Source organism: Bos indicus x Bos taurus, chromosome 6 (assembly GCF_003369695.1).
Source record: "Bos indicus x Bos taurus breed Angus x Brahman F1 hybrid chromosome 6, Bos_hybrid_MaternalHap_v2.0, whole genome shotgun sequence".
In the NCBI taxonomy this organism is placed as follows: domain Eukaryota; kingdom Metazoa; phylum Chordata; class Mammalia; order Artiodactyla; family Bovidae; genus Bos; species Bos indicus x Bos taurus.
In genome coordinates this window covers 22,103,785-22,130,507 of record NC_040081.1, presented here as the reverse complement: position 1 = coordinate 22,130,507, position 26,723 = coordinate 22,103,785, and the positions used below count along the sequence as shown (strand labels likewise).

At 38.1% G+C, this 26,723-nt stretch overlaps 1 protein-coding gene across 3 annotated transcripts in view; it reads right to left on the bottom strand.

Moving 5' to 3' along the window:
• The window catches only part of SLC9B1 (solute carrier family 9 member B1), an 84,573-nt gene that overhangs the window by 15,622 nt on the left and 42,228 nt on the right, over window positions 1–26,723 (bottom strand). For all 3 annotated transcript variants that reach the window (XM_027543944.1, XM_027543945.1, XM_027543946.1), the window contains 4 exons: window positions 12,489–12,659; window positions 10,930–11,072; window positions 9,700–9,827; window positions 1,498–1,673 (listed from right to left, as the gene is read on the bottom strand). In XM_027543944.1, the coding sequence (XP_027399745.1) occupies window positions 1,498–1,673; window positions 9,700–9,827; window positions 10,930–11,072; window positions 12,489–12,659 (618 nt within the window). The remainder of the gene's footprint in view (window positions 1–1,497; window positions 1,674–9,699; window positions 9,828–10,929; window positions 11,073–12,488; window positions 12,660–26,723) is intronic.

Sequence of the window (26,723 nt, the reverse complement as noted above, 5' to 3'; positions counted from 1 at the left end):
ACATTTAACATCACTAGTATTCAAAATACTTCATTTAAAGAGACCTATCAAAGTGGCTAAGGTAAAAAGGACTATTAAATATCTAATTTTGAAGAAGGTGAAGAGAAAGTGGCATGCTTATGTATCCTGGTGGGACATGATATTGTGGCAATATATTTCAAAAATCTTATTGTGTTATATCCTTTTTTAACTTAACAGTTTCTCTTGTAAGGTTAATAAAATATTAAGTACAACTATTCAGCTGTAAAATGTTCAACCCAGCATTTTAATAGCAGATAGTGGTGTCAATTTAAAATTTCAACATGTCAAGTTGAAAGTCATGCAGCCACTCAAATATGATGGAACCAATAAAAATGTCATAGAAACATATTTACAAATAAATTAGATGTTTATAATACACAGTTAAATTGAAAACAACTCAGGTTATAAGTAAGTATGGTTAATGTTCATTAATTTTATAAGAATTTTGGGAGGGAGAGAAAGCAAGCTAGAGATAGATGTGGAGAGGGAGAAAAGGAGAAGTCTGGGCGGATGTACATCAAAAGATTAATATTATTCCTGGGGGTCTTCCCAGGTGGCAAAGTGGTAAAGAATCCATCTGCCAGTGCAAGAGACACAAGTGATGTGGGTTCGATCTCTGGGTTGGGAAGATCTCCTAGAGTATGAAATGGCAACCCACTCCAGTATTCTTGCCTGAGAAATCCCATGGACTAAGGAGCCTGGCGCTGGGCTACATACAGTCCATGCGGTCACAAAGAGTCAGACACGACTGAGCACACACATACACACATGACTATAATAGATTTCATTCTTATATTTTCTTTTTTCCTTCTTAGTCATTTATATCTTATGATTTTAAGAGAACCTATATATATATGTAACTTTTCAACTTTAATATGTTTTGGTGTTTCGGTTAATAATTCAGAAGACTGGACTTCATATATTGGCAGATAATTAAAGTATTATTAAATGTGGAATGTTCACTTCTGCAATCACTGAGTGACATTCAACACCTAATGTCTCCCTGGGATTTAGAATTGGTACAGGATCTTATCCCATCACTACCAAAAGGACACACAGTTGTCCACACTCCACACATTTAAGTTGTCTTAATAACAGAACAACCAGTTATTTAAAATGATAGCCAGAAAGGTACATCTCCAAATTATCTACTAGATATATTAGTAGCACTAATAATATTGTGGCCTAAATTTTTCTACTGAAAACTGATAAAATTCCAAAGCAAAATGAGCAGATAAATGGTAATAATATGGATTATAAAATTAATTGGAATATTTGGTTATTAAAAGGAAATCATTTGTATTAAGTAGTGGTATCTTAACCCATTGAAATTCCTTTTGTGGTCTAGAATGAGCTTTCTATGAAGAATAAAAACATGTTAAATTGGAAAGTCTTCATCAATAAATGAAGGAAAGCTAGAAAACTTGTTTAAAGAACAAAGAAAGAACTGAATTATATGGTAGCTGTTTTGTTTACCTGAGGAGAAAACTATGCTGAAGCATGCATTGAATCCAGTGATAGCCAAGATGTCATCCAAACTGCTGGCAGCTATTAATAAGGTTGGAATGCCTTTCTCAATACCATATCCCTTTTCTTGCAAATGTAGCATGGAAGGGACAACAACAGCAGGAGAAACTGCACCGACTACAAAACTGAGAGAAAAATCTTTGAAAACCAATTTAAAAACATCCTTTTAATGAAACAGTGTTTTATAGTAAATTGTACAACCAATATATTAATCTTTATGATGACTTTGAAAGTAAAAATTCTGCTTTTGAGTAAATGTCATCTAACAATGGGAAAAATTCCCCAGTGGTTCAGCAGTAAAGAATCTTCCTGCAATGCAGGAGTCCGACGCAGGAGATGTGGGGTCGATCCCTGAATCTGGAAGATCCCCTGGAGGAGGAAATGGCCACCCACCCAGTATTCTTGCTGGGAAAATCCCACGACAGAGGAGCCTGGCAAACTATAGTCCACAGGGTCGCAAAGAGTTGGACATGACTGAGCACACACAAAAAATACTCACATATTATTTAGTGCTGTTAAAATTTTACAGAAATTCTGTTCAAGATGTTAGGTCAAGCACAAATTGCTGCCTCTACCTCCATCTCAAAAACATTTGAAATAAAGATATGAAAATAATAGGAAAGTCCATAAGCTAGCTAGAAAACAAAATGGGAATCTTCAGTGGACAAGAAACTAAGTGTATCCCAGGAAGATAAGAGACAGGTGGTTCAGGGTTGAAAAAGGGATCCATAAGCCAAAATGCATATAAGACTGCTACAGAAGATATGGTGTATTCTAAAAATGCCCCAAGCCCAGAAATGGCAGATGCTGGGAGTAGGGGGGACCTCTGAGGAAATCGAATGATGATTATGTAGAGTACTGCTATAAGAATGGTAAGATGTAGTCTCCACACCACTTCTATTTCTTGAACAAGTCAGTAAGGAAGATATCTGTCCAAAAGAAGGAATAGTATGAGCACCTAAGTTACAAAGGCAAATGGGAAAATTTCTAGGGTGGCAGATGACACCCGTGAGGAATGGAGAAATTCCTGCTCAGAATACTTTGTTGGTACATCCCATCAGACTGGTTTCAAATAGAAAAGGAGTACGTCAAGGCTGTATATTGTCACCCTGCTTATTTAACTTATATGCAGAGTACATCATGAGAAACGCTGGACTGGAAGAAGCATAAGCTGGAATCAAGATTGCAGGGAGAAATATCAATAACCTCAGATATGCAGATGACACCACCCTTATGGCAGAAAGTGAAGAGGAACTAGACAGCCTCTTGATGAAAGTGAAAGTGGAGAGTGAAAAAGTTGGCTTAAAGCTCAACATTCAGAAAACGAAGATCATGGCGTCTGGTCCCATCACTTCATGGGAAATAGATGGGGAAACAGTGGAAACAGTGTCAGACTTTTTTTGGGGGGCTCCAAAATCACTGCAGATGGTGACTGCAGCCATGAAATTAAAAGACGCTTACTCCTTGGAAGGAAAGTTATGACCAACCTAGATAGCATATTCAAAAGCAGAGACATTACTTTACCAACAAAGGTCTGTCTAGTCAAGGCTATGGTTTTTCCTGTGGTCATGTATGGATGTGAGAGTTGGACTGTGAAGAAGGCTGAGTGCCGAAGAATTGATGCTTTTGAACTGTGGTGTTGGAGAAGACTCTTGAGAGTCCCTTGGACTGCAAGGAGATCCAACCAGTCCATTCTGAAGGAGATCAGCCCTGGGATTTCTTTGGAAGCAATGATGCTAAAGCTGAAACTCCAGTACTTTGGCCACCTCATGCGAAAAGCTGACTCATTGGAAAAGACTGATGCTGGGAGGGATTGGGGGCAGGAGGAGAAGGGGACGACAGAGGATGAGATGGCTGGATGGCATCACTGACTTGATGGACGTGAGTCTGAGTGAACTCCGGGAGTTGGTGATGGACAGGGAGGCCTGGCATGCTGTGATTCATGGGGTGGCAAAGAGTCGGACATGACTGAGTGACTGAACTGAACTGAACATCCCATCTACAACCCTGCCTTGTCATTTCCACTTTCACCTCCTCAATGCTGCAGTAACTATGTGGAGTGAAGCACGTGGTCCCTACCAGAACCCTTGAGTCAGGCCAGTGCACACATTCCCCAGCTGCTGCTTGTTGACTCCTAACCACTAACACCAGCAGCTTTGTGGGAGCCTTGCACTGCTAACAGAAGCTTGCCTACTAATGCTAAGGAGATGCCCCACTTCCCCGCTCCAGACAGCTCCTGCCAGTGACTGACTGATGTGAGGGTCTAACAGTTCAGTTCCTTTGCCTCTGGCTGTACAACCTTCCTGGTTTACAGACAAGATTTCCTGAGGGACTCAGGAAAAACCTAGAATTCTCTGAAAAAAGGTATTTGCCTAATTCAGTGGTTCCTGAACTTTAATGCACATTGGAACCACCTGGTCTACTATTTATCTGTTGCTGCTTAACAAATCATGCCCAAATCTAGAAGCTTAAAACAACACATATTAACTCACAACCTCTGTGGGTCAGCAATCTGGGTATGAATTAGCTGTATACCTCTTCCTACTCAAGGTCTCTCATGAGGTGAGTAGGAGAAACCCTGATCCCAAGTTTATTCACATGGTGGTTGATAGGTCTTCAGTCTCTTGCCATGGGGGCTTCTCCACAGGGCTGCACCCAACATGGCAGCTTACTCCCCCCCAAGAAAGCAATTAAAGAGGCTGCAAGAGAGAACAAGGAAGACAGAAGCCATCGTCTTATGACCTAATCATAAAAGTAATGTCCTATCACTTCTTCAGTATTCCATTGATTAGAAGCAAGTCAGTAAGTTCAGCCCACATTTAGGAAGAGGGTATTACACAAACAGAGAAGGCAGTGGCACTCCACTCCAGTACTCTTGCCTGGAAAATCCCATGGACGGAGGAGCCTGGTGGGCTGCAGCCCAAGGGGTTGCTGAGAGTCGGACACGACCAAGTGACTTCCAACTTTCACTTTTCACTTTCATGCATTGGAGAAGGAAATGGCAACCTACTCCAGTGATCTTGCCTGGAGAATCCCAGGGACGGGGGAGCCTGGTGGGCTGCCATCTATGGGGTCGCACAGAGTTGGACACGACTGAAGCTACTTAGCAGCAGCAGCATTACACAAAGGTTTAAATATCAGAAATCAGTGATATCTGAGAGTTATCTTACCATTTACTTGGGGATTTAGAAAAAATGCTGATGCCTGAGTCACATTCTAAGACACTCCGATCTGATTTAGGAAGGAGTTTGATCTGAATACTGGGATACTGTAAAGTTTTTTTAATTATAAAAAATACATAATATAAAGTTAACCTTCTTAGCTATTTTTATGTGTACATTTCAGTAGTGCTAATGATATTCACATAATCGTTTAACTTAGAACATTTTCATCTTGCAAAATCGAAACTCTGTAACTGAACAGTACCCTTTCCCCTCTCACCCAAGCCCCTGACAACCACCATTCTATTTTCTGTTAAGATGATTTTGAAGACTCCAGATATATCAGTGGACTTGTACAGTATTTGTTCTGACTTACTTCACCCAACATAGTATCCTCAAGGTTTATCCATGCTGTAGAATGTGACAGGATTTCCTCTTTTACAGCTGAGTAATATTCCTGTGTGTGTGTGTATTTTCTTTATCCATTCATCTGTCCGTGGATATTTGAGCTGCCTCTACCTCTTGGCTACTGTGAGTTATGTTGCAATGAATGTGAGTGTGCAAGTATCTCTTTGATATCCTACTTCCAATTCTTTGGGATATATACCCAGAAGTGGCATTGCTGGATTAAATGGTAGTTTTACTTTAAGTGTTTTGAGAAACCTCCAAACTATTTTCCATAGGAATGGTCCATTTTATATACCTAATAGCATGGTATGAATATTCCAATTTCTCCACATCTGTGTCAGTGCTTGTTATTGTCTAGTTTTTTTTTTTTTTTTTTCTTAATAGTAACCATCCTAATGAGTATGAGGTGCTATTTCCTTGTGGCTTTTATTTGCCTTTCTCTAATGATTATAAATGTTGAGCACTTTCATATGCTTATTGGCTATTTGTATATCTTCTTTGTAGAAATGTCTAGGTAAGTTTTTTGCCCATTATATAGTCAGGTTTTTAAAATCTGCTGAGTTATAGGGTTTTTTTTTTTTAAACATATTTGAATATTGATCTCTTTCCAGATATATGGTTTATAATTATTTTCTTCCATTCTGTGTGCTGCCTTTTCATTTTGTTTCCTTTGCATGCAAAAATTTTCAAGTTTCATGCAGTTCCATCTATTTTCACTTTTGTTGCTTGTGCTTTTAGTGTCATATCCAAGAAATCATTGCCAAATTCAATGTCATGAAGTTTTTACATATGGTATGCTAGATATAATATTCTTGGTTGGCTGGGGCTTTTTTCTTTTTCTTTTTTTCTTTTAGCATTTTGAATATATCATCCCATTCCCTTCTGGTTTGCAAGGTTTCCATTGAGAAATTCAATTATTATCTTACAGGAGATCTTGCTTTTCTTTCATTGTTTTTTAAAATTCTCACTTGCTGTGATTTTTGACAGCTTGAGTATATTTCTCAGTGTAGGTCTCTTTGGTTTTATTTTAATGGGAGTTTTTTGATCATTTTGAATTTGTATGTCAATTTCCTCCTTCAAATTTGGAAGTTTGGGGCTATTATTTCTTCAAATAGGCTTTCAAACCATTTATTTCTCTCTTCTCTTTCTGAAACTCCCGTAGTGTGTAACTGGCCCATTAAATGGCATCCCACAAGTCCCTTAGGATCTCTTTATTCTCCTTGTTTCTCATTTTGCTCCTCTGATTCTGTAATTTCAAATGACCTATCTTCAAGTTCACAGATTCTTTTTTCTGTCTGATTTAGTCTGCAGTTGATCTCCTATAGTCAATGTCTCATTTAATTGTATTATTCTACAGGTCCAGAATTTATTTTTGGTTCTTTTTTTTTTTTTACAGTTTCTATATGTTTGTTGGTATTCTCACTTTGTTCATGCCTTATTTTCCTGTTTTCTTTTAGATGTCTGTGACATCTTTGAGCTCACTGGGCCTCTTTATGATAGTTATTTTGAATTCTTTGTTGAGTAACTGATACATTTCTATTTGTTTAAGGCTGGTGTCTGGAGTTTAATTTTGTTCCTTTGATTGAGCCCTAATTCCCTGTTGCTTTGTATGTCTTGTTATCTTTTAATGAAATTTGGGTTTTGAAAAAACAGCCACCTCTCCTGATCTTTGTGGACTTCTTCAGTAGGGAAAGACCACCAATCAACCCAGCTAAAGATTCTGGAAATCTCTCAAACTTTTCTGTAATGTGCCTTCTCTGGGCTTTGGTGCATTATATCCAGCTGGACTTTGGCCTTTTCCTACTCCAGAGTATCCCAAGTGTCTATTAGCAGTACTGTAATATCTCTGGAGTATAGCAACACATAGCACTTACCTTTGTTCTCAGTGGACCTCAGGCATCTAAAATGTGCCACTCTCTTTTCTGTCAGTGCTCCAAGTCAGATAAGACAGAAACCAGTCCCTTGGCAGCTTCTTAAAAAGCCAGAATTCAGAACAAATGTTCTAGCTTTTTCTTTTCCTCTTGAGGGAGAAGCCAAATGTTGGGTGTTTCCTCCTGATTGCCCCTTGCTGAGCAAGAGGGGCATGGGTATGATGGTTAAGTGCAATATAATGTTCTAATTGCTCCAATGTGCCTCTTCTTGGCCTTGTGCTTGCATGGAATGCTGTAACCTCTCAAGTGGTTTCTGGAGTTACATAAAGGTAATCTGGTCCTCACATTGTTATAATACTATCTTCATGTGGGAAAGTGAGGCTGGAGTTTCTTATTCTGCCATCTTCCCAGCATCACTCCTCTAATTACTCAGATTTTCAAAAGCTCCCCAGGTGATTTTTAATGGGTAGCAAAGTTTTGGAACCACCGACTTTTCCTACACTCCTATCTGGCTTTCTTTATTCAGAAGTTTCTACTGAGAGCTCCCTTAATAAATAATCTGCATAATAATCTTAGTGAATTCTCTGGCAATCCTGTGGTTAGGACTCGGTGCTTTCTTTTGCTGTGGTGGCCTGTGTTCAATACCTGGTTAGAGAACTAAGATCCTGAAAGCCACATGGTACAACTTAAAAAAAAAAAAGAATCTTAATCTCAGTTTGATCTTCTAAGGAAACTTGCTTGGTAGCATGAGTGGCCTATTCTCTGCAAGAAGGCAACAGGTAAAATAATCACAAATTAATAGTAAGTTTCAACTTAAAAAATTAGTACCCATTAAATTATTACCAAATATTTGGGGAAAGTCAATACTTTGAATTGAGGCACCATATTCATTAAATGGAAAATTTTACACCTGAGGAAAGAGATATACTAAAAAGTGAACAATAAGAACATGACTTCAGAATAACTATAAATATCCTCAGAATCACAAAAGTACACTGTATCTGTTCATAACATTTAACTATTTTATTCTTAGAAATTAATTGTCAAAATAAAATAAATAAATAAATAGGTGATACAGACATAACAGTAGAGTGTGACTGAAAAGGCTAGAGAACTAAGCAGAGAAAATTTTCCAGTGTGTACTGCAAAGGTAAATAGATGAAAAGTATAAAGAAAAACTAATATATATGGAGAAGGGAGTTACAAAAGGACAAAATAAAAGAGAACTGAGGAGGGATAAAAGATATATTCAAGACCTGGACAAGAAATAGATATAGAGTCCTTTGATTGAATAAAAGATTCCACTAAATATTGAGTAGATCAAAATTTTAAAAGAGTCACCTAAGGATACCAAAAAATTGTTAATTTAGTTAGAAAATGCATACTGGGATCCACTGGAATGGGTTCAGTTCAGTTCGGTTGCTCAGTCGTGTCCGACTCTTTGTGACCCCATGAACTGCAGCACGCCAGGCCTTCCTGTTCATCACCAACTCCTGAGGTTCACTCAAACTCATGTCCATCGAGTCGGTAAGTGGAGGCAAAAATTAAATGGATTGAAAAATGAAAACAAGTTGAAGATATAGAGATAGTAATCATAGACTATTATTCTGAAGAACTTGGACATGAAAAGAAATAGATGATAGATAATAATAGATGGGACACAGGATCTAGGAAAATAGTGTTTGCTTGTTTTTGTTATAGTATCTACATAAAATATTTTTCATAATTATAAAATACATATGCTATACATAATACATACATATTATATATATGTGCACATATAGTATACAAGGAAAAGGCCATTAGATTAATTAAAAAATAGAGATAGGGACTTTCCTGGTGGTCCAGTGGTTAGGAATCCATCTGCCAATGCAGGGGACAGGGCTTGAATTCTGGTCTCGGAAGATCCCAAATGCCACAGAGCAACTAAGCCTGTGCAGCGCAACCACTGAGGCTGCGTGCCTCTACTACTGAAGCCCACACTTAGAGCCTGTGTTCTGCAATAAGAGAAATCACAGCAATGAAGCCTGTGCACTACAGCTAGAGATTAGACCCCAATCACCGTAACTTGAGAAAGACTGCACACAGCAAGGAAGACCCAGCAAAGCCAAAAAATAAAAATTAAAAAAAAACAGGGCTTCCCTGGTGGCTCGGTGGTAAAGAATCCATCTGCCAGTGCAGGAGACATGGGTTTGATCCCTGGTCTGGAAGATCCCACATGCCATGGAGCAACTAAGGCCACGCACCATAACTACTGAGCCTGTGCTTGAGAGCCCGAGAACCACAACTGCTGAAGCCTGTTCACCCCAGAGCCTGTGCTCAGCAACAAGAGAAGCCACCGCAATAAGAAGCCTGTGCACTGCAACTAGAGAGAAGCCTCTGCTTTCCACAACTAGAGAAAAGCCCACACAGCAATGAAGATCCAGCCAACCAAAAAAATAAATAAAAAACTGGAGATGGATTACAATATAGAAGAAAAAATAAACTGATAAAGTGAATTATCTTAGAATTAAGCACTTAGGAGCTATGAATATTTGTCAAGGATATAATAGATTTAGGACATGGTTCTATTTCGGACCAACTGATTTCCAAGATTCTCTACCACATGAAAAGAATTTTAATGATAAAATTTTCTATACAATATTCTGAATATTTTAATAACCAAGCATTTTAACTGAATATTTTCATAGAGAAAAATGAGAAAAAGTTACCCCAACAGAAATCCCCACTGCCAGGGAAAATTCATAAGGAAGTGGGAAATAACAGCAGTTGAACAAGCCTCCATTAAACATGGACCCATAGACAATCTTAAACAAACTCGCTTCAAATTCTTCAAAGCCTGAAATACAAACATAGTCACACTTAGACAAGCTTGTAGTGGCCAATAAGAAAATTATTTTAAGCAAATATTGAATTATATAATCTTTTTTGAGTGATAATCTTATTAAATTAAATCTCCCAGATACCCCATGTGCTTTAAATGCTAATACAGCTCATTTTATATGTCATCATATATTGGATTATAAACTATTTCATATTATAAAGTGCTGTTCTATTTTAATTATTAAAATGACTCAGTTTTCTGTGATTAAATAAATATTTCTACCCTCCTTAATCTTCCTAGTAAATAGTATATTGAAAGTATCCAATAGGTTTGTTTCCATCAGTTAACTTTTAGGGATGAATTGTGTGATTAGTGTCATAATTATAACATGCCAAAGGAGAAAATCACATAAAAAATGCATAATTAACTAAAAGGGAAAATTTTCCAATTTTCTCATTGGTTCAAATTTTTACCTGGATAATATAATAACTTATCACTGTCTATAATTATTTATGCTCTTCAAATACTTTCACCAATCTTATATATTTGCCACATTTGTTATATCCTGAATAGCTGTTATATTTATGAATATGTATCTTTAAAAAACTAATTTATGATTCCTTGATAGTAATATTTTAAGAAATATTTTAAAAGATTAGCTTTTATAAAAATATAAATATAATCAGGAACATAGTTCTGTGGGAAAAATTCCTGAAAGAATAATATTACTGAAATTCATAATCATTCTGAAAAAACAAAACAGAAGCAAAAACCTTTTATGGGATAACCTTATCCTCTGTTAACTGAAAAGTAAAGAGCTCTCCACAGAAAAGCTGTAACTCCAAAATAATACAAATGTTGCATAAGGGACATCTATCTCTATGTAAATAATTAAAGACTATTACTAATAGAGATCTTACATCACAGTGATTTCTTCTCATATTAGTAATATGATCAGAAGTAGACACTAAGGTGCCAATATTTCTGCAAAATCTTTGTTCTTTGTCTTAGTTTTGCTCTACCTGAAACAACTATAAGAAAAATTCTTCCTATTTTTCTTTTCCATAAGCCTCTAATATTTAAAATAACCATATTCAAGGTGTAATTGGAAATCTACCTGTGGATCGAGTCCAAGCCCAGCTCGCACTAGAATAATGGTAAGGGCGGTATTTCTTAAAGTTGAAGACAGTTCATTACTAATATAGGTGATATCACTGAGGAATGGAACATTCCTAACAGCAAAACCAGCCAGTAACATCCCTTAGAAGAAAAAAAAATAAACCATGTCTGATTCAGTTCATTTTTCTCAGACAGAAATCAGAAATGTTTAATATCCCTTCTTCAAACACACTGTATCTCTCATTACTTTGGTGAAGGATAGGTTACATACAAGTAGAGGGACAGCATAAAGGAATGGAGATAAGAAATGATATACCTCAATGGTGTGAAACAAGTAATTCAGTATTGATGGAACATTAAGGACTAGTTGGGAGTGGGGAATGGGCAGGAGGGGCCAGATCATGGAAAGCTTCCTTTACTCCCTACTTTCCCTGGTTTTGGCAGAGTAAAGCACTGAGGGTAAGTTTTAGGCAGGAAGTGAGATAATGAGTGTTGCATTGTCTATGTGACGGTACTGGTAAATGAGATAGACATAAAACTAAGGAGGGACCAGAAAAAAGGCTCTGCCATAGTTCATGGAATAGTTAGAAACTAATAGCCTGAGCTAGGACTAGAGTGGAAGCTTTGGAGAGGTGGAAAAGAGATCCAGTAAATATTTGTGAGGTGCTGAAGGGTGTTATGAACACAGAAAGGGTGTTAGAGATAGGATGGAGTGATTACCTCTTTTGGCAGTAACTAAATATTAGAATGTATTGAATACTTAGAAGATATAAAACACCTCTAAAAGAAGTTTTTCTGCTAATTTTCCTCTTGTCTACCTGGAGAGTTACATAGCAATGGTGATGAAGAAATAGGATGTAACATTGTTTAGGCAGATGATACACCAATGAATATACATAGTGGAGATGCCCAAGGAACTCACCCAAGAACTATAAAACATTTTGGTGCCCTAGTCATGATAGTATTTGAATCTTGTAATTGTATTTGAGGGCCTCCCAGGTGGCTCAGTGGTAAAGAATACACCTGCCAATCAGAAGACGCAGGTTCGATCCCAGGACTGGGAAGATTCCCTGCAGTAGGAAATGGCAACTGACTCCAGTATTCTTGCCTGGGAAATTGCATGGACTTCTAGAGAAGACTTGTGGGCTATAGTCCATGGGATTGCAAAGAGCTGAACATGACTTAGTGACTAAACAACAACAAATTTTATTTGAGTTAGGTTATCTATAGAAAAATTTAGTTTCTTTCAAATTTTTCATTTTCTATAAAAAATGTAAAAGTTAATTTAAAAATGTCCTATTAAATGATAAAGCAACAACAATCATATATTGAGCATATTTAAATTATTTAAGAACATATTTCAGGAAAAATCTGTGTATGGAGAATAAATACTTCTATAAGCAAGCTATATATACACATATATAGTAAGTACACATACAAAAAAGCTATATAGATCATATTACATTGAAATAGTTCTAAATTATATCTACTCTGACTAGAATATAGTCATAATTTACATATAAGTTAATGCCAAATAAAAGCTAATTATTCACTTACCAAGAAGAGGAGGAATTTCAGGCACTGAAGGTAGTCTAATGACTTCTAAAAGTTTCCCCCCAATAAGGGCACAATAAAAGATAACTAACAGTCCAAATAAACTTCCATTAGGAAGAACTTCAGGGCCTGAGAATGCCCAGACTACACACCATATCATAAAAAGTATAGCTCCTGAAATATAAAAAAGCACATATTGATATATCTATCTAGACATAGATAATATACAGTAAGACATGAATCATAAATTACAAAGTCTTTGTCAACTTAAAAGAAGTATTTTTATTAAGAAATATTTTAAAACTATATGTGAATACTTAAAAGTGATAAACTTTCTCATTTGACTTTTTAAAAATGTCATAGCAATATGATGAGGTTTACTTCATTTTATATTTTACAGTAGTTTTTTCACAAGGAATAAGGTGATTGGTCATAATATGAATTCTCAAATTCATTGAAGTGCAGAGTGGCAGAGTGCCACATTTTTTAATGGCAGAAAACTAAATATCTATATTGAATGGATAACTCAGTTGGTGTTTGATACAAATTATTAAAGGGGATAATATGTGAGGTCTGATGGCTGGGCTCCCCTGGTGGCTCAGACAGTAAAGGAAAGAATCCACCTGCAATGCAGAGACCCAGCTTTGATCCCTGGGTCAGGAAGATTCCCCTGGAGGAGGATATGCCAATCCACTCCAGTATTCTTGCCTGGAGAATCCCAAGGTCAGAGGAACCTGGCAGGCCACAGTCCATAGGGTCGAAAAGAGTCAGACACATACACTGAAAGTTTAGCTCTCATGTATCCTTTCTTTTAGGCAGTTACTTGAGGATGTACACTAATAAAACCAGGAGGAAACCAGCAAAAGTGAAAGATTTTAATCTTGGAAACAGGGGACTGAAATCAGGAGAGCATTGAAAGCTCTAGAATACAGTTTTCCACAGACCTAGAAAACAACCACAAAGGTGGAAGCAGAAAAATGAAGGTCTCTGAGAGGAAAGTCTCCAAGAATAAGGAGGAATTTTTTAAAGTTTATAAAACTATGGAACAAATCAGTGGTTGCCAGGGGATTCCAGGATGAAGGAGGAATGAATAAGTAGAGCACAGGAAAATTTTAGAGCACTGAAACTATTATGTATGCATATCATTAAATACATACGTTAAAACCCAAAGAATGTATAATATGAAGAGTTAGGGTTAGGGTTATAAGTCATGTGAAGGTAACGTACAGCATGGTGACTACAGTTAGTCACACTGTATTGCATTTTTGAAAACTGCTAAGAGAATAGACCTTAAAAAGTTTTAATCCCAAGAAAAAATATTTTAACCACGTATGACAGATGTATTGTAGTGATCATTTTGTAATATGTACAAATATCAAATCACTGCTATGCACCTGAAACTAATCTAATGTTATATGTTAAATGTACTTCAATTTTTAGACATTTTCAGACAAATAAAAGCTGAGGGGATTAACTGCTAGAGTAACTACACAACAAGAAATACTAAAGGAAGGTTTTTAGGCTGAAGGTAAAGTATACCATATGGAAGCTCAGACTGCCAGAAAGAAATGTAAAGAATCAGAGAATATGTGGAAAAATATAAGGGATTGTTTTAACTTAAAAAAAGAAAAAGACTTTTGCCTTTTTAAGTAAAAATAATACAAATGTAGAAGTAAAATATATGATAAATCTAGCACAAGAGCAGAAATGCAGTTCAGTTCAGTCACTCAGTCGTGTCCGACTCTTTGCGTCCCATGAACCACAGCACACCAGGCCTCCCTGTCCATCACCAACTCCAGGACTTTACCCAAACTCATGTCCATTGAGTCAGTGATGCCATCCAACCGTCTCATCCTCTGTTGTCCCCTTCTCCTCCTGCCATCAGTCTTTCCCAGCATCTGCTGCTGCTGCCAAGTCGCTTCAGTCATGTCCGACTCTGTGGGACCCCATGGACTGCAGCCTACCAGGCTTCTCCATCCATGGGATTCTCCAGGCAAGAACACTGGAGTGGGTTGCCATTTCCTTCTCCATTCCCAGCATCAGGGTCTCTTAAAATGAGTCAGCTCTTCTCATCAGGTAGCCAAAGTATTGGAGTTTCAGCTTCAACATCAGTCGTACCAATGAACACCCGGGACTGATCTCCTTTAGGATGGACTGGTTGGATCTCCTTGCAGTCCAAGGGACTCTCAAGAGTCTTCTCCAACATCACAGTTCAAAAGCATCAAGTCTTTGGCGCTCAGCTTTCTTTATAGTCCAACTCTCACATCCATACATGACCACAGGAAAAACCATAGCCTTGACTAGATGGACCTTTGTTGGCAAAGTAATGTCTCTGCTTTTCAATATGCTATCTAGGTTGGTCATAACTTTTCTTCCAAGGAGTAAGCGTCTTTTAATATCATGTCTGCAATCACCATCTGCTGTGACTTTGGAGCCCCCCAAAATAAAGTCAGCCACTGTCTCCACTGTTTCCCCATCTATTTCCCATGAAGTGATGGGACCAGATGCCATGATCTTCGTTTTCTGAATGTTGAGTTTTAAGCCAACTTTTTCATTCCCCTCTTTCACTTTCATCAAGAAGCTCTTTAGTTCTTCTTCACTTTCTGACATAAGGGCGGTATCATCTGCATATCTGAGGTTATTGATATTTCTCCTGGAAATCTTGATTCTAGCGTGTGGTTCTTCCAGCCCAGCATTTCTCATGATGTACTCTGCATATAAGTTAAATAAGCAGGGTGACAATATACAGCCTTGACGTACTCCTTTTCCTATTTGGAACCAGTCTGTTGTTTCATGTCCAGTTCTAACTGTTGCTTCCTGACCTGCATACAGGTTTCTCAAGAGGCAGATCAGGTGGTCTGGTATTCCCATCTCTTTCAGAATTTTCCACAGTTGATTGTGATCCACACAGTCAAAGGCTTTGGCACAGTCAATAAAGCAAAATTAGATGTTTCCTGGAACTGGACGAAGGTTCATGACACTGTACAGGAGACAGGGATCAAGACCATCCCCAAGGAAAAGAAATACAAAAAGGCAAAATGGCTGTCTGAGGAGGCCTTACAAATAGCTGTGAAAAGAAGAGAAGCGAAAGGTAATGGAGAAAATGAAAGATATACACATTTGAATGCAGAGTTCCAAAGAATAGCAAGGAGAGATAACAAAGCCTTCCTCAGTGATCAGTGCAAAGAAATAGAGGAAAACAACAGAATGGGAAAGACTAGAGAGCTCTTCAAGGAAATCAGAGATACCAAGGGGACATTTCATGCAAAGATGGGCTCAATAAAGGACAGAAATGGTATGGACCTAACAGAAGCAGAAGATATTAAGAAGAGGTGGCAAGAATACACAGAAGAACTGTACAAAATGATCTTCATGACCCAGATAATCACAATAGTGTGATCACTCACCTAGAGCCAGACATCCTGGAATGTGAAGTCAAGGGGCTTAGGAAGCATCACTACGAGCAAAGCTAGTGGAGGTGATGGAATTCCAGTTGAGCTCTTTCAAATCCTGAAAGATGATGCTGTGAAAGTGCTGCACTCAATATGCCAGCAAATTTGGAAAACTCAGCAGTGGCCACAGGACTGGAAAAGGTCAGTTTTCATTCTAATTCCAAAGAAAGGCAATACCAAAAAATGCTCAAACCACTGCACAATTGCTCTCATCTCACACGCTAGTAAAGTAATGCTCAAAATTCTCAAAGCCAGTCATCAGCAATACGTGAAGCGTGAACTTCCTGATGTTCAAGCTGGTTTTAGAAAAGTCAGAGGAACCAGAGACCAAATTGCCAACATCCACTGTATCACTGAAAAAGCAAGAGAGTTCCAGAAAAACATCTATTTCTGCTTTATTGACTATGCCAAAGAGCAGAAATGGGATCAGTAAAGTCATATTGTGCAAAGCTCTTTTATGTTATCTTCATCTGAGTGATCACTTTCCACTGCATATATTTGTCTACATTCATGGAGGTGTGTACACTTCCAAGATTTGTACACTTCTGGTATGTTGACTATAATTCAGTAAAGTACCATTAACAAGAAAAAGTTTATGAGATGATGGACAGTTTGGAAGAAACAGGAGTATGATGCTGACAAATTGGTTAAGTGTTAGCATTCCCCAAAATTCTGGAAGTTATGGACAAAGCTGTTATAAACATTTGTGTGCAGGTTTTTGTGGGCAAAATGTTTCAGCCCATTTGTGTAAAAAATACCAAGGAGAGTGACTGCTGAATCATATAGTTAGGGTATATTACGTTTTGTTAAAAACTGCCAAACTGTCTTCCAAATTGGCTGCACCATTTTGTGTTCTTAGCAGTGATGAATGAGAGTTCCTGTAGTTCTGTCTCCTCACTAGCATCTGGTGTCAGTGTTTTGGATTTCTGGCCATTCTAATGGGTGTATAGTGGTATTTTACTGTTGTAATTTGCAATTCAGTAATGACATATGATGTTGGGAACATTATTATATGCTTATTTGCCATCTGTATATTTTCTTCAATGAGGTGCCTTTTAAGGTCTTTGGTCCATTTTAAATCAGGTTGTCTGTTTTCTTATTATAGAGTTTAAAAGTTCTTGGTATATTTTATTTACAAATAGTAAGTGCTAGAGAGGCTGTGGAGAAAAGAAAACCCTCCTATACTGGTAGTGGGAATGCAAACTGGTACAGCCACTATGGAGAACAGTATGGAGGTTCCTTAAAAAACTAAAAACAGAGCTACCATACAATCCAGAAATCCCACTCCTAGGCATATATCTAGAGAAAAGCATAATTGAAAAGATACATGCACCCTAATGTTCACTGCAGCCCTATTTATAATAGCCAGGATATGGAAGCAATCTAAATGTCCATCAACAGAGGAATAGATAAAGAAGATGTAGTACATATACAGAATGAAATATTATTCAGCCATAAAAAAGAATGAAATAATGCCATTTGCAGCAATATGGATGGGGCTAAAGAATGTCATAATGAAGTAAGCCAGACAGAGAAAGACAAATATCATATGATATTACTTATATGTAGAATCTAAAAAAAGTCTACAAAGGAACTTATCTACAAAACAGAAGGAGGGGATGGCAACCCACTCCAGTGTTCTTGCCTGGAGAGTCCCATGGACAGAGAAGCCTGGAGGGCTGCAGTCAGACACGACTGAAGAGACTTAGCACACATGTAAGCACAAAAGAGAAATAGAGTTATAGAGGTAAAAAATAAACTTACGGTTACTGGGGAGTAAGGGTGTGGGCAGGGATAAAGTGGTAAGATTAGGATTGAGATACACATACTACTATTAATATACATAAAATAAATAACTAATAAGGACCTACAGTATAGCACAGAGAACTCTACTCAACACTCTACAATGGCCTATACAAGAAAACAATTTTTAAAAGAGGGGATACATGTATATGTATAACAGATTCAGTCTGTTGTATATATGAAACCAACAGAACGTGGTAAATCAACTATAACCCAATAAAAGTTAAAAAAGTAAGTTCTTGGTATATTTTGTGTATTTATCAGGTGTGTTTTGTAAATATTTTTTTCCTAGTTTGTGGCTTGTGTGCTCAATCTCTTGACATTGTTTTCACAGAGCAGAAGTTTTCAATGTTAAAGAAGTTCAATTTACCAATTACTTATGGATTTCCTGTTTTTCCTAAGTAATCACCATAACTAAGGTCATCTAGATTTTCTCCTATGTTACCTTCTATGTGTCTCATTGTTATGCATTTTACATTTAGGTCTATGATCCACTTTGAGTTAATTTTTATCAAGGGCATAAGGTCTGATCTAGATTAATTTGTTTTGCATAAGTATGTCCAATAGTAGATCTACCATCAGACTATCTTTCTTCCACTGGGTTGCCTTTGCTGCTTTGTCAAATACCAGTTGACTATGTTTATGTGGATCTACTTCTGAGCCCTCTATTCCGTTCCATTAATATATGGACTTCATGTTAACCGAATCACACTGTCTTGACTACTTCAGGTTTATAGTAAGTCTTGCAAGTGAGTAGGGTCTGTTCTCCAATTTTTAATTTTTCTCCTTCAATACTGAGCTAGTTGTTCTTGGTCCTTTGCATATCTATATAAATTTTAGAATGAGCCTGTTGATATCCATGAAACAACACGTGGGAATTTTGATTGGAGTTACATTGAACCTATAGATCAAGTTGAGATGAGCTAACACCGTGACAATATTGAGTCTTCCATGAACACGGAAAGTCTATACATTTAACTTTTTCTTTAAATTCTTTCTTCAGAATTCTGCAGTTTTCCTCATGTAGCTATTATACACATTTTGTTAGATTATATGAAGGTGTTTCATTTTGGGGAGTACTAGTGTAAACGGTGGTATGTTTTTCACTTCAAATTCCATTTGATCATTGTAATTAGGAAAAAAACCCCTGAATTTGGCATATTAACCCTGTATCCTGCAATCTTATTACACTCACTATTTAGTTGTTACAGGAGTTTTCTTCCCTTGATTCTTTGGATTTTCTACACAGACGATCATGGCATCTGTGAACAAAGGCTGTTTTATTTCTTCTTTCCCAATCTGTATGCCTTGTATACCCTTTTAACGCTTTTCTTGTCTTATTGTATTAGCTAGGACTTCCAATACAATATTGAAAAGGAGTGGTGAGAGGACATTCTTGCAGGGAAAGCTGTTTTCTCAAGATTAATTATGATGGCAGCTGTAGATTTTTAGTTGATGTTCTTTGTCAAATTGAGGAAGTTCTCCTCTGTAATTTGTTGAAAGTTTTTATCATGAATGAATGCTGGATTTTGTCAAATGCTTTTCCCACATCTATTGATATGATCATGATTTTTCTTCTTTATCTTTTTGATGTGATGGATTACATTAAATTATTTTCAAATGTGAGCCAAACTTGCATACCTATGATAAATCCCACATGGTTGTGAAGCATAATTCCTTTTATATGTTGTTGAGCTCTATTTGTTAATAGAGAATTACATCACTGAGAATTTCTGCATCTATGTTCATCAGAGGTACTGGTCTATAGTTTTGTGTTTGTTTTTTTTCCCTGTAATGTCTTTGGTTTTGGTAGGAGAGTACTGCTAGACTCATGAGTTGGCAAGCTTCCCTCTGCTTCTATATTCTGGAAAAGACTGTAGAAAATAGGTATAATTTCTTCCTTAAATGTTCAGTAGAATTCACCAGTGAAATCATCTGAGCCTGATCCTTACTGTTTGGGGAGGTTATTAATCATTGATTCAATTTCTTTAACTGACATAGTCTTATTCCAATTACCTATTTCTTTTTGTGTGCATTTTGGCAAACGAGTCCTTCAAGGCACTGGTCCACTTCTTCTAAATTATCAGATTTGTGGACACAAAGTTGTCTGTAGTATTCCTTTATTAACCTTTCAATGCCCATAGGATCTATAGTGATGTTCCATTTCTCTGCTATTAGTGATTGTGCTTTCTTTTTTCTTTGGAGAAGGAAATGGCAACCCACTCCAGTATTCTTGCCTGGAAAATCCCATGGACAGGGGAGCCTGGTAGGCTACAGTCCATGGGGTCGCAAAGAGTCGGACACAACTGAATGCCTTCACTCACTTTCTTTTTTCTTGGCCTAGTGAAAGGCAATCAGTTTTACTGATCTTTTCAAAGAACAAGCTTTTTGTTTCATTGATTTTCTCTATTTCTTGTTTTCAATTGTATTGATACCTTCTTTAATTTTTATTATTTCTTCTCTTTTGCTTAACTTGAATTTATTTTGCTTCTTTTTCTACTTTCCTAAGGTGGAGGCTTGATTCTCTGGTGGCTCAGTGGTAAAGAACCTGCCTACCAATGCAGGACATGCGGGGTTTGATCCCTGGATTGGGAAGATACCCTGGAGAAGGAAATGGCAACCCACTCCAGTATTCCTGCCTGGGAAATCCCATGGACAGAAGAGCCTGATGGGTTACAATCCATGGGGTCGCAGAGTCGGACACGACTTAGCAACTAAACAGCAACAAGGTGGAAGCTTAGATGGATTTTTAGATTTTTCTTCTTTTCTAATATATGCATTAAATGCTATTCTTTTCCCTCTTAGCACTGTTTTCAGTGTATCCCACAAACTTTGGTAAGTTATAGCTTCACTGTAATTTAGCTCAAAATATTCAGAAATGTCTCCTTTCTTTTTTGACTCTTGTGTTGTTTAGAACACATGTTATTGGTTAATCTCCAAGTATTTGGGGATTTTCCATCTGCCTTTCTGTTAACAAATTATACTTTAAGTCTACTGTGGTCTGAGAGCATACATTGTATGATTTTTATCTTTTAAGTTTATTAAGGTGCATTGTATGTCCCAGAATGTGGGGCTTCTTGAGCCTCCCTATTCTGAGACACAACATTACTGAAATTAGGCCAATTAATTACTCTACAGTAATCTCCAAGTACTCGAGTGAAAGGAAGAGTCACAGGTCTCCCATTTTAAATCAAAAGTTAGAGAGATTACAAAAGTTAGAGATTACTCTACAGTAATCTCCAAGTACTCAAGTGAAAGGAAGAGTCACAGGTCTCCCATTTTAAATCAAAAGTTAGAGAGAAAGGCACGTTGAAAGCCTAACCCATGAAGGCCCATGATGGGCCTCTTTTACCAGTTATCCAAGTTCTAAATGCAAAGGAAAGGTTCTTGAAGGAAATTAAAAGTGCTACTCCAGCAAACATGCCAATGATAAGGAAATTAAACAACCTTGTTGCTTATGTGGAGAAAGTTTTAGTGGTCTGGATAGAAGATGAAACCAGCCAGCCATGTGTGTGTGTGTCTGTTCTTAGTCCTGTCTGACTCTTTGCAGCCCCATGGACTGTAGCCCGCCAGGCTCCTCTGTCCATGGAATTTTCCAGGCAAGAATACTGCAGCTGTTGCCATTTTCTACTCCAGGGGGTCTTCCTGACCCAGGAATCAAAACTGTGTCTCTTGTGCCTCCTGCACTGGCAGGCAGATTCTTTACCACGGTGCCACCTGGGAGCCCTCAAACAAGCCACAACATTCCCATAAACCAAAACCTAATAGAGCAAGACCCTATCTCTTTCCAAGTCTATGAAAGCTGAAAGAGATGAGAAAGCTGCAGAAGAAAATTTTGAAGCTAGTAGAGGTTTGTTCATGAGTTTTAAGGAAAGACACCATGTCCATCACATCAGAGTGCAAGGTAATGCTGATACAGAGGCTGCTGCAAGTTATGCAGACTATTGAGCTAAAATAATTAAATGACAATGACTAAATGAAACAACAGATTTACAGTGCAGATAAAACAGTCTTCTATTGGAAGAAGACACCATCTAGCACTTTCATGGTTACAGAGAAGTCAATACCTGACTTCAAAGGACAGGAGGAACTTAAGGGCTAATGCAGCTGGTGACCTTAAGTTGAAGCCAATTTTCATTTACCATTCCCAAAGTCCTAGGGCCGTTAAGAATAATGCTAAATCTAATCCTGAACAACAAGGCCTGGATGACAGTACATTTGTTTACAACATTTTTTTGTTTACTCAACATTTTAAGCCCCCTGTTAAGACCAACTGCTCAGAAAAGATTTCAAAATAATACTGCCCATTGATGATGCAAATAGTCACCCAAGAGCTCAGTTGGAGAGATACAATATATTCATGCCTGCTAACACAACATCTATTCTGCAGCTCATGTATCAAGGAGTAATTTCTCTTTTCAAGTCTTATTTAAGAAACACATTTTATTGATGCCATTGATAGTGATTTCTCTGATGGATCTGGGCAAAGTAAATTGAAAAGCTTCTACTCCTAAAAAGGATTCACCATTCTAGATGCCATTAAGAACATTGATGATTCACTGGAAAAGGTCAACATATTAACATTCACAGGAGTTTCGAAGTTGATTATAGCTTTAAATGGATGACTTTGAGGGGTTCAAGACTTTAGTGGGGAAAGACTGCAGATGTAGTAGAAATAGCAAGAGAGCTAGAAGTGGAGCCTGAAGATGTGAAGGAATTGCTACAATTTCCTGATAAAACTTGAACAGATGAGGAGTTGCTCCTTATGAATGAGCAAAAAAAAAAAAAAAAAAAAAAAAAGCGGGGGGTGGGGGTGGGGGTTGGGGTTGGTTCTTAAGATGGAAACTACTCCTGGTGAAAATGCTGTGAATACTACTTTTGTACATCTGAGTTTCTGACCTATATCATTTCCTTCTCTCTGAAAAACTTTTAAAACTTTTGCAAGGCAGGTATACTGGCAACAAATTCTCTCAATTTTGTTAATCTGAGAATGCCTTTATTTCTCTCTCACTTTTGAAGGATAATTTCATAGAATACAGTTGGTGTGTATGTGTGTTTTGTCTCAACACTTTAAATATTTCACTTTTTGCTTACATAGTTTCTGAGAATAAACTAGATGTAACTTTTACCTTTGTTTCTCTATGGGTAAGGTATTTTTTCCTCTAACTTCTTTCAAGATGTTTTCTTTATCTTTCATTTTCTCCAGTTTGAGTATACTACACAGTTAAGTATAGTGTTTGAAGTTTTTTTTAAAATAACTTATTCTGCTTCATGTACTCAAGCTTCCTGGGTCTATGGTTTGCTATTTGACATTAATTTGGAGAAAATTCTCAGTCATTATTACTTTATATATCTCTTCTGTTGTTTTCTTTCTGGCATTCCTATTACCCATATGTCACAACTTTTGTAGTTGTGCCATCGTTCTTGGATATTTGTATTTTTTTCCCCAATTTTTTCTCTGCTTACCAGTTTTGAAAGTTTCCACTGACAAATCCGAAGCACAGCAATTCTTTCCTCAGCTGTGTATAATCTCCTAAAGAACCCATCGAAGGCATTCATTTCTGTTAAGTGTTTTTAGTTTCTAGCATTTCTGTTTTGATTCTTAGAATTCCCATCTCTCTGTTTGTATTGCCCATCTTTACTTACATGTTGTCTACCTTTCCATTGGAGCCCTTAGTGTATCAGTCAGAGTTGTTTTAAATTCATGGTCTGATAATGCCAACACCCTTAGCATATCTGGGTCTGGTTCTGATGGTTTCTCTGTCTCTTCCAACTGTGTTCTGTGCTTTTTAATACATGCTATATATTTTTGTTTAAAGGGGAACATGATGTCCTGTATAAAAGGACCTGTGGTAACGTGGTGGTTAGTTGTAGGGGAAGAAGAAGAGTTCTCTAGTCCTGTGATTAGGCCTCAGTCTTTTAGTGAGCCTGTGCCTCCTGAGCTAGAAATTTCACAAGTGCTCCTCAGGGTTGTTTTTTTTTCTTTTCTCATCCCCTTAGGTTGTGTGGGATGGCTAGAAAGGGCTGAAGTTGGGTATTTTTCTTCTCAGTTGGTTAGGCTAATAAAAGTCCCTAGAGGTGGTACTCTGATAAAATAATTTCTCTGAGGGCAGTTCTTGTTAAGCACAGAATGCTCTGTTGCTGAAAGTAGTTACTTTTTCTCTCCCTTTGACAGAAAGATCTTCAAGGTAAAACTCACATAAGAATATCCCCCCAACACCACAACAGGGCTACCCTTGGAGTCATTAACTCTCAGACTTGCCCACATTGAGCCTCCAGCTAATTTGTTAATTACATTTTATGTTTTCCTACCCTCAGCTAGAGAGGTTTCTCCTCTGTTAAACTATGATTCTCTGTATCAATCTCAGTTCAGTTCAGTTCCTCAGTCATGTCCGACTCTTTTTATCTGGGTTGTGAAGATCTTTTTTGTACAGTTCTTCTGTGTATTCTTGCCACCTCTTCTTAATATCTTCTGCTTCTGTTAGGTCCATACCATTTCTGTCCTTTATTGTGCCCATCTTTGCATGAAATGTTCCCTTGGTATTTGTAGTTTTCTTGAAGAGATCTCTAGACTTTCCCATGCTATTGTTTTCCTCTATTTCTTTGCACTGATCACAGAGGAAGGCTTTCTTATCTCTCCTTGCTATTCTTTGGAACGCTGCATTCAAATGCATATATCTTTCATTTTCTCCTTTGCCTTTCGCTTCTCTTCTATTCAGAGCTATTTATAAGGCCTCCTCAGACAGCCATTTTGCCTTTTTTGCATTTCTTTTCCTTAGGGATGGTCTTGATGCCTGCCTCCTGTACAATGTCATGAACCTCTCTCCATAGTTCTTCAGGCACTCTGTCTATCAGATCTAATCCCTTGGATCTATTTCTCACTTCCACTGTATAATTATAAGGGATTTGATTTAGGTCATACCTGAATGGTCCAGTGGTTTTCCCTACTTTCTTCAGTTTAGGTCTGAATTTGCCAGTAAGGAGTTCATGATCTGAGCCACAGTCGGCTCCTGGTCTTGTTTTTGCTGTGTAGAACTTCTCCATCTTTGGCTGCAAAGAACATAATCAATCTGATTTTGGTACTGACCATCTGGTGATGTCCATGTGTAGAGTTTTCTCTTGTGTTGTTGGAAAAGGGTGTTTGCTATGACCAGTGCATTTTCTTGGCAAAACTCTATTAGCCTTTGCCCTGCTTCATTCTGTACTCCAAGGCCAAATTTGCCTGTTACTCCAGGTAATTCTTGACTTCATACTTTTGTATTCCAGTCTCCTATAATGAAAAGGACATCTTTTTGGGGGTATTAGTTCTAGAAGGTCTTGGAGGTTATCATAGAACCATTCAACTTCAGCTTCTTCAGCATTACTGGTTGGGGCATAGACTTGGATTACTGTGATATTGAATGGTTTGCCTTGAAGACGAACACAAATCATTCTGTTGTTTTTGAAATGCATCCAAGTACTGCATTCCAGACTCTTTTGTTGACCATGATGGCTACTCCATTTCTTCTAAGGAATTCTTGCCCACAGTAGTAGATACAATGGTCATCTGAGTTAAAGTCACCCATTCCAGTCCATTTTAGTTTGCTGATTCCTGAAATGTTGATGTTCACTCTTGCCATCTCCTGTTGGACCACTTCCAGTTTGCCTTGATTCATGGACCTAACATTCCAGGTTCCTATGCAATATTGCTCTTTACAGCATCAGACTTTATTTCCATCACTAGTCACATCCACAACTGGGTGGTGTTTTTGCTTTGGCTCCGTCTCTTCATTCTTTCTGGAGTTATTTCTCCACTGATCTCCAGTAGCATACTGGGCATGTACTGACCTAGGGAGTTCATCTTTCAGTGTCCTATCTTTTTGCCTTTTCATACTGTTCAAGGGGTTCTCAAGGCAAGAATACTGAAGTGGTTTGCCACTTCCTTCTCCAGTGGACCATGTTTTGTCAGAGCTCTCCACCATGACCCATCCATCTTGGGTGGCCCTACACCACATGGCTCATAGTTTCACTGAGTTAGACAAGGCTGTGGTCCATGTGATCAGATTGGTTAGTTTCCTGTGACTGTGGTTTTCATTCTGTCTGCCCTCTGATAGAGAAGGATAAGAGGCTATGGAAGCTTCCAGATGGGAGAGACTGACTGAGGGGGAAGCTGGGTCTTGTCCTGATGGATGGGGCCAAGTTCAGTAAATCTTTAATCCAATTTTCTATTGATGGGTGGGCCTGTGTTCCCTCTCTGTTATTTACCAGAGGCCAAACCATGGTGGCTTCCCTGGTGGCTCAGATGGTAAAGCATCTGCCTGCAATGCGGGAGACCCAGGTTTGATCCTTGGGTAAGGAAGATCCCCTGGAGAAGGAAATGGCAACCCACTCCAGTACTCTTGCCTGGAAAATTCCATGGATGGAGGAGCCTGGTAGGCTACAGTCCATGGGGTCACAAAGAGTCAGACATGACTGAGCGACTTCACTTTCACTTTCAAACTATGATGGAGGTAATGAAGATAATGGCGACTTCCTTCAAAAGGTCCCATGCATGCACTGCTATACTCAGTGCCCCCAGCCCTGCAGCAGGCCACCGCCGACCCACGCCACAACCAGAGACTCCTGGATACTCATGGGCAAGTCTGGGTTAGTCTCTTGTGGGGTCACTGCTCATTTCTCCTGGGTCCTGGAGCACACATGGTTCTGTTTGTGCGCACCAAGAGTTTGTTTCCCAGTCCTATGTAAGTTCTGGTGGCTCTGTGGTGGGGTTAATGGCGACCTCCTCCAAGGGGGCTTATGCCATACCCAGGTCTGCTGCATCCAGAGCCCCTGCAGCAGTCCACTTTTGACCTGTACCTCCACAGGAGACACTGACACACAGTTCTGTCTCAGTCTCTGTGGGGTCTCTGGGTCCTGGTGTGCACAAGGTTTGTCTGAGCCCTCTGAGTGTTTCTGGCGGGTATGGGGTTTGATTCTAAACACATTTTTGCTCCTCCTATCTGTA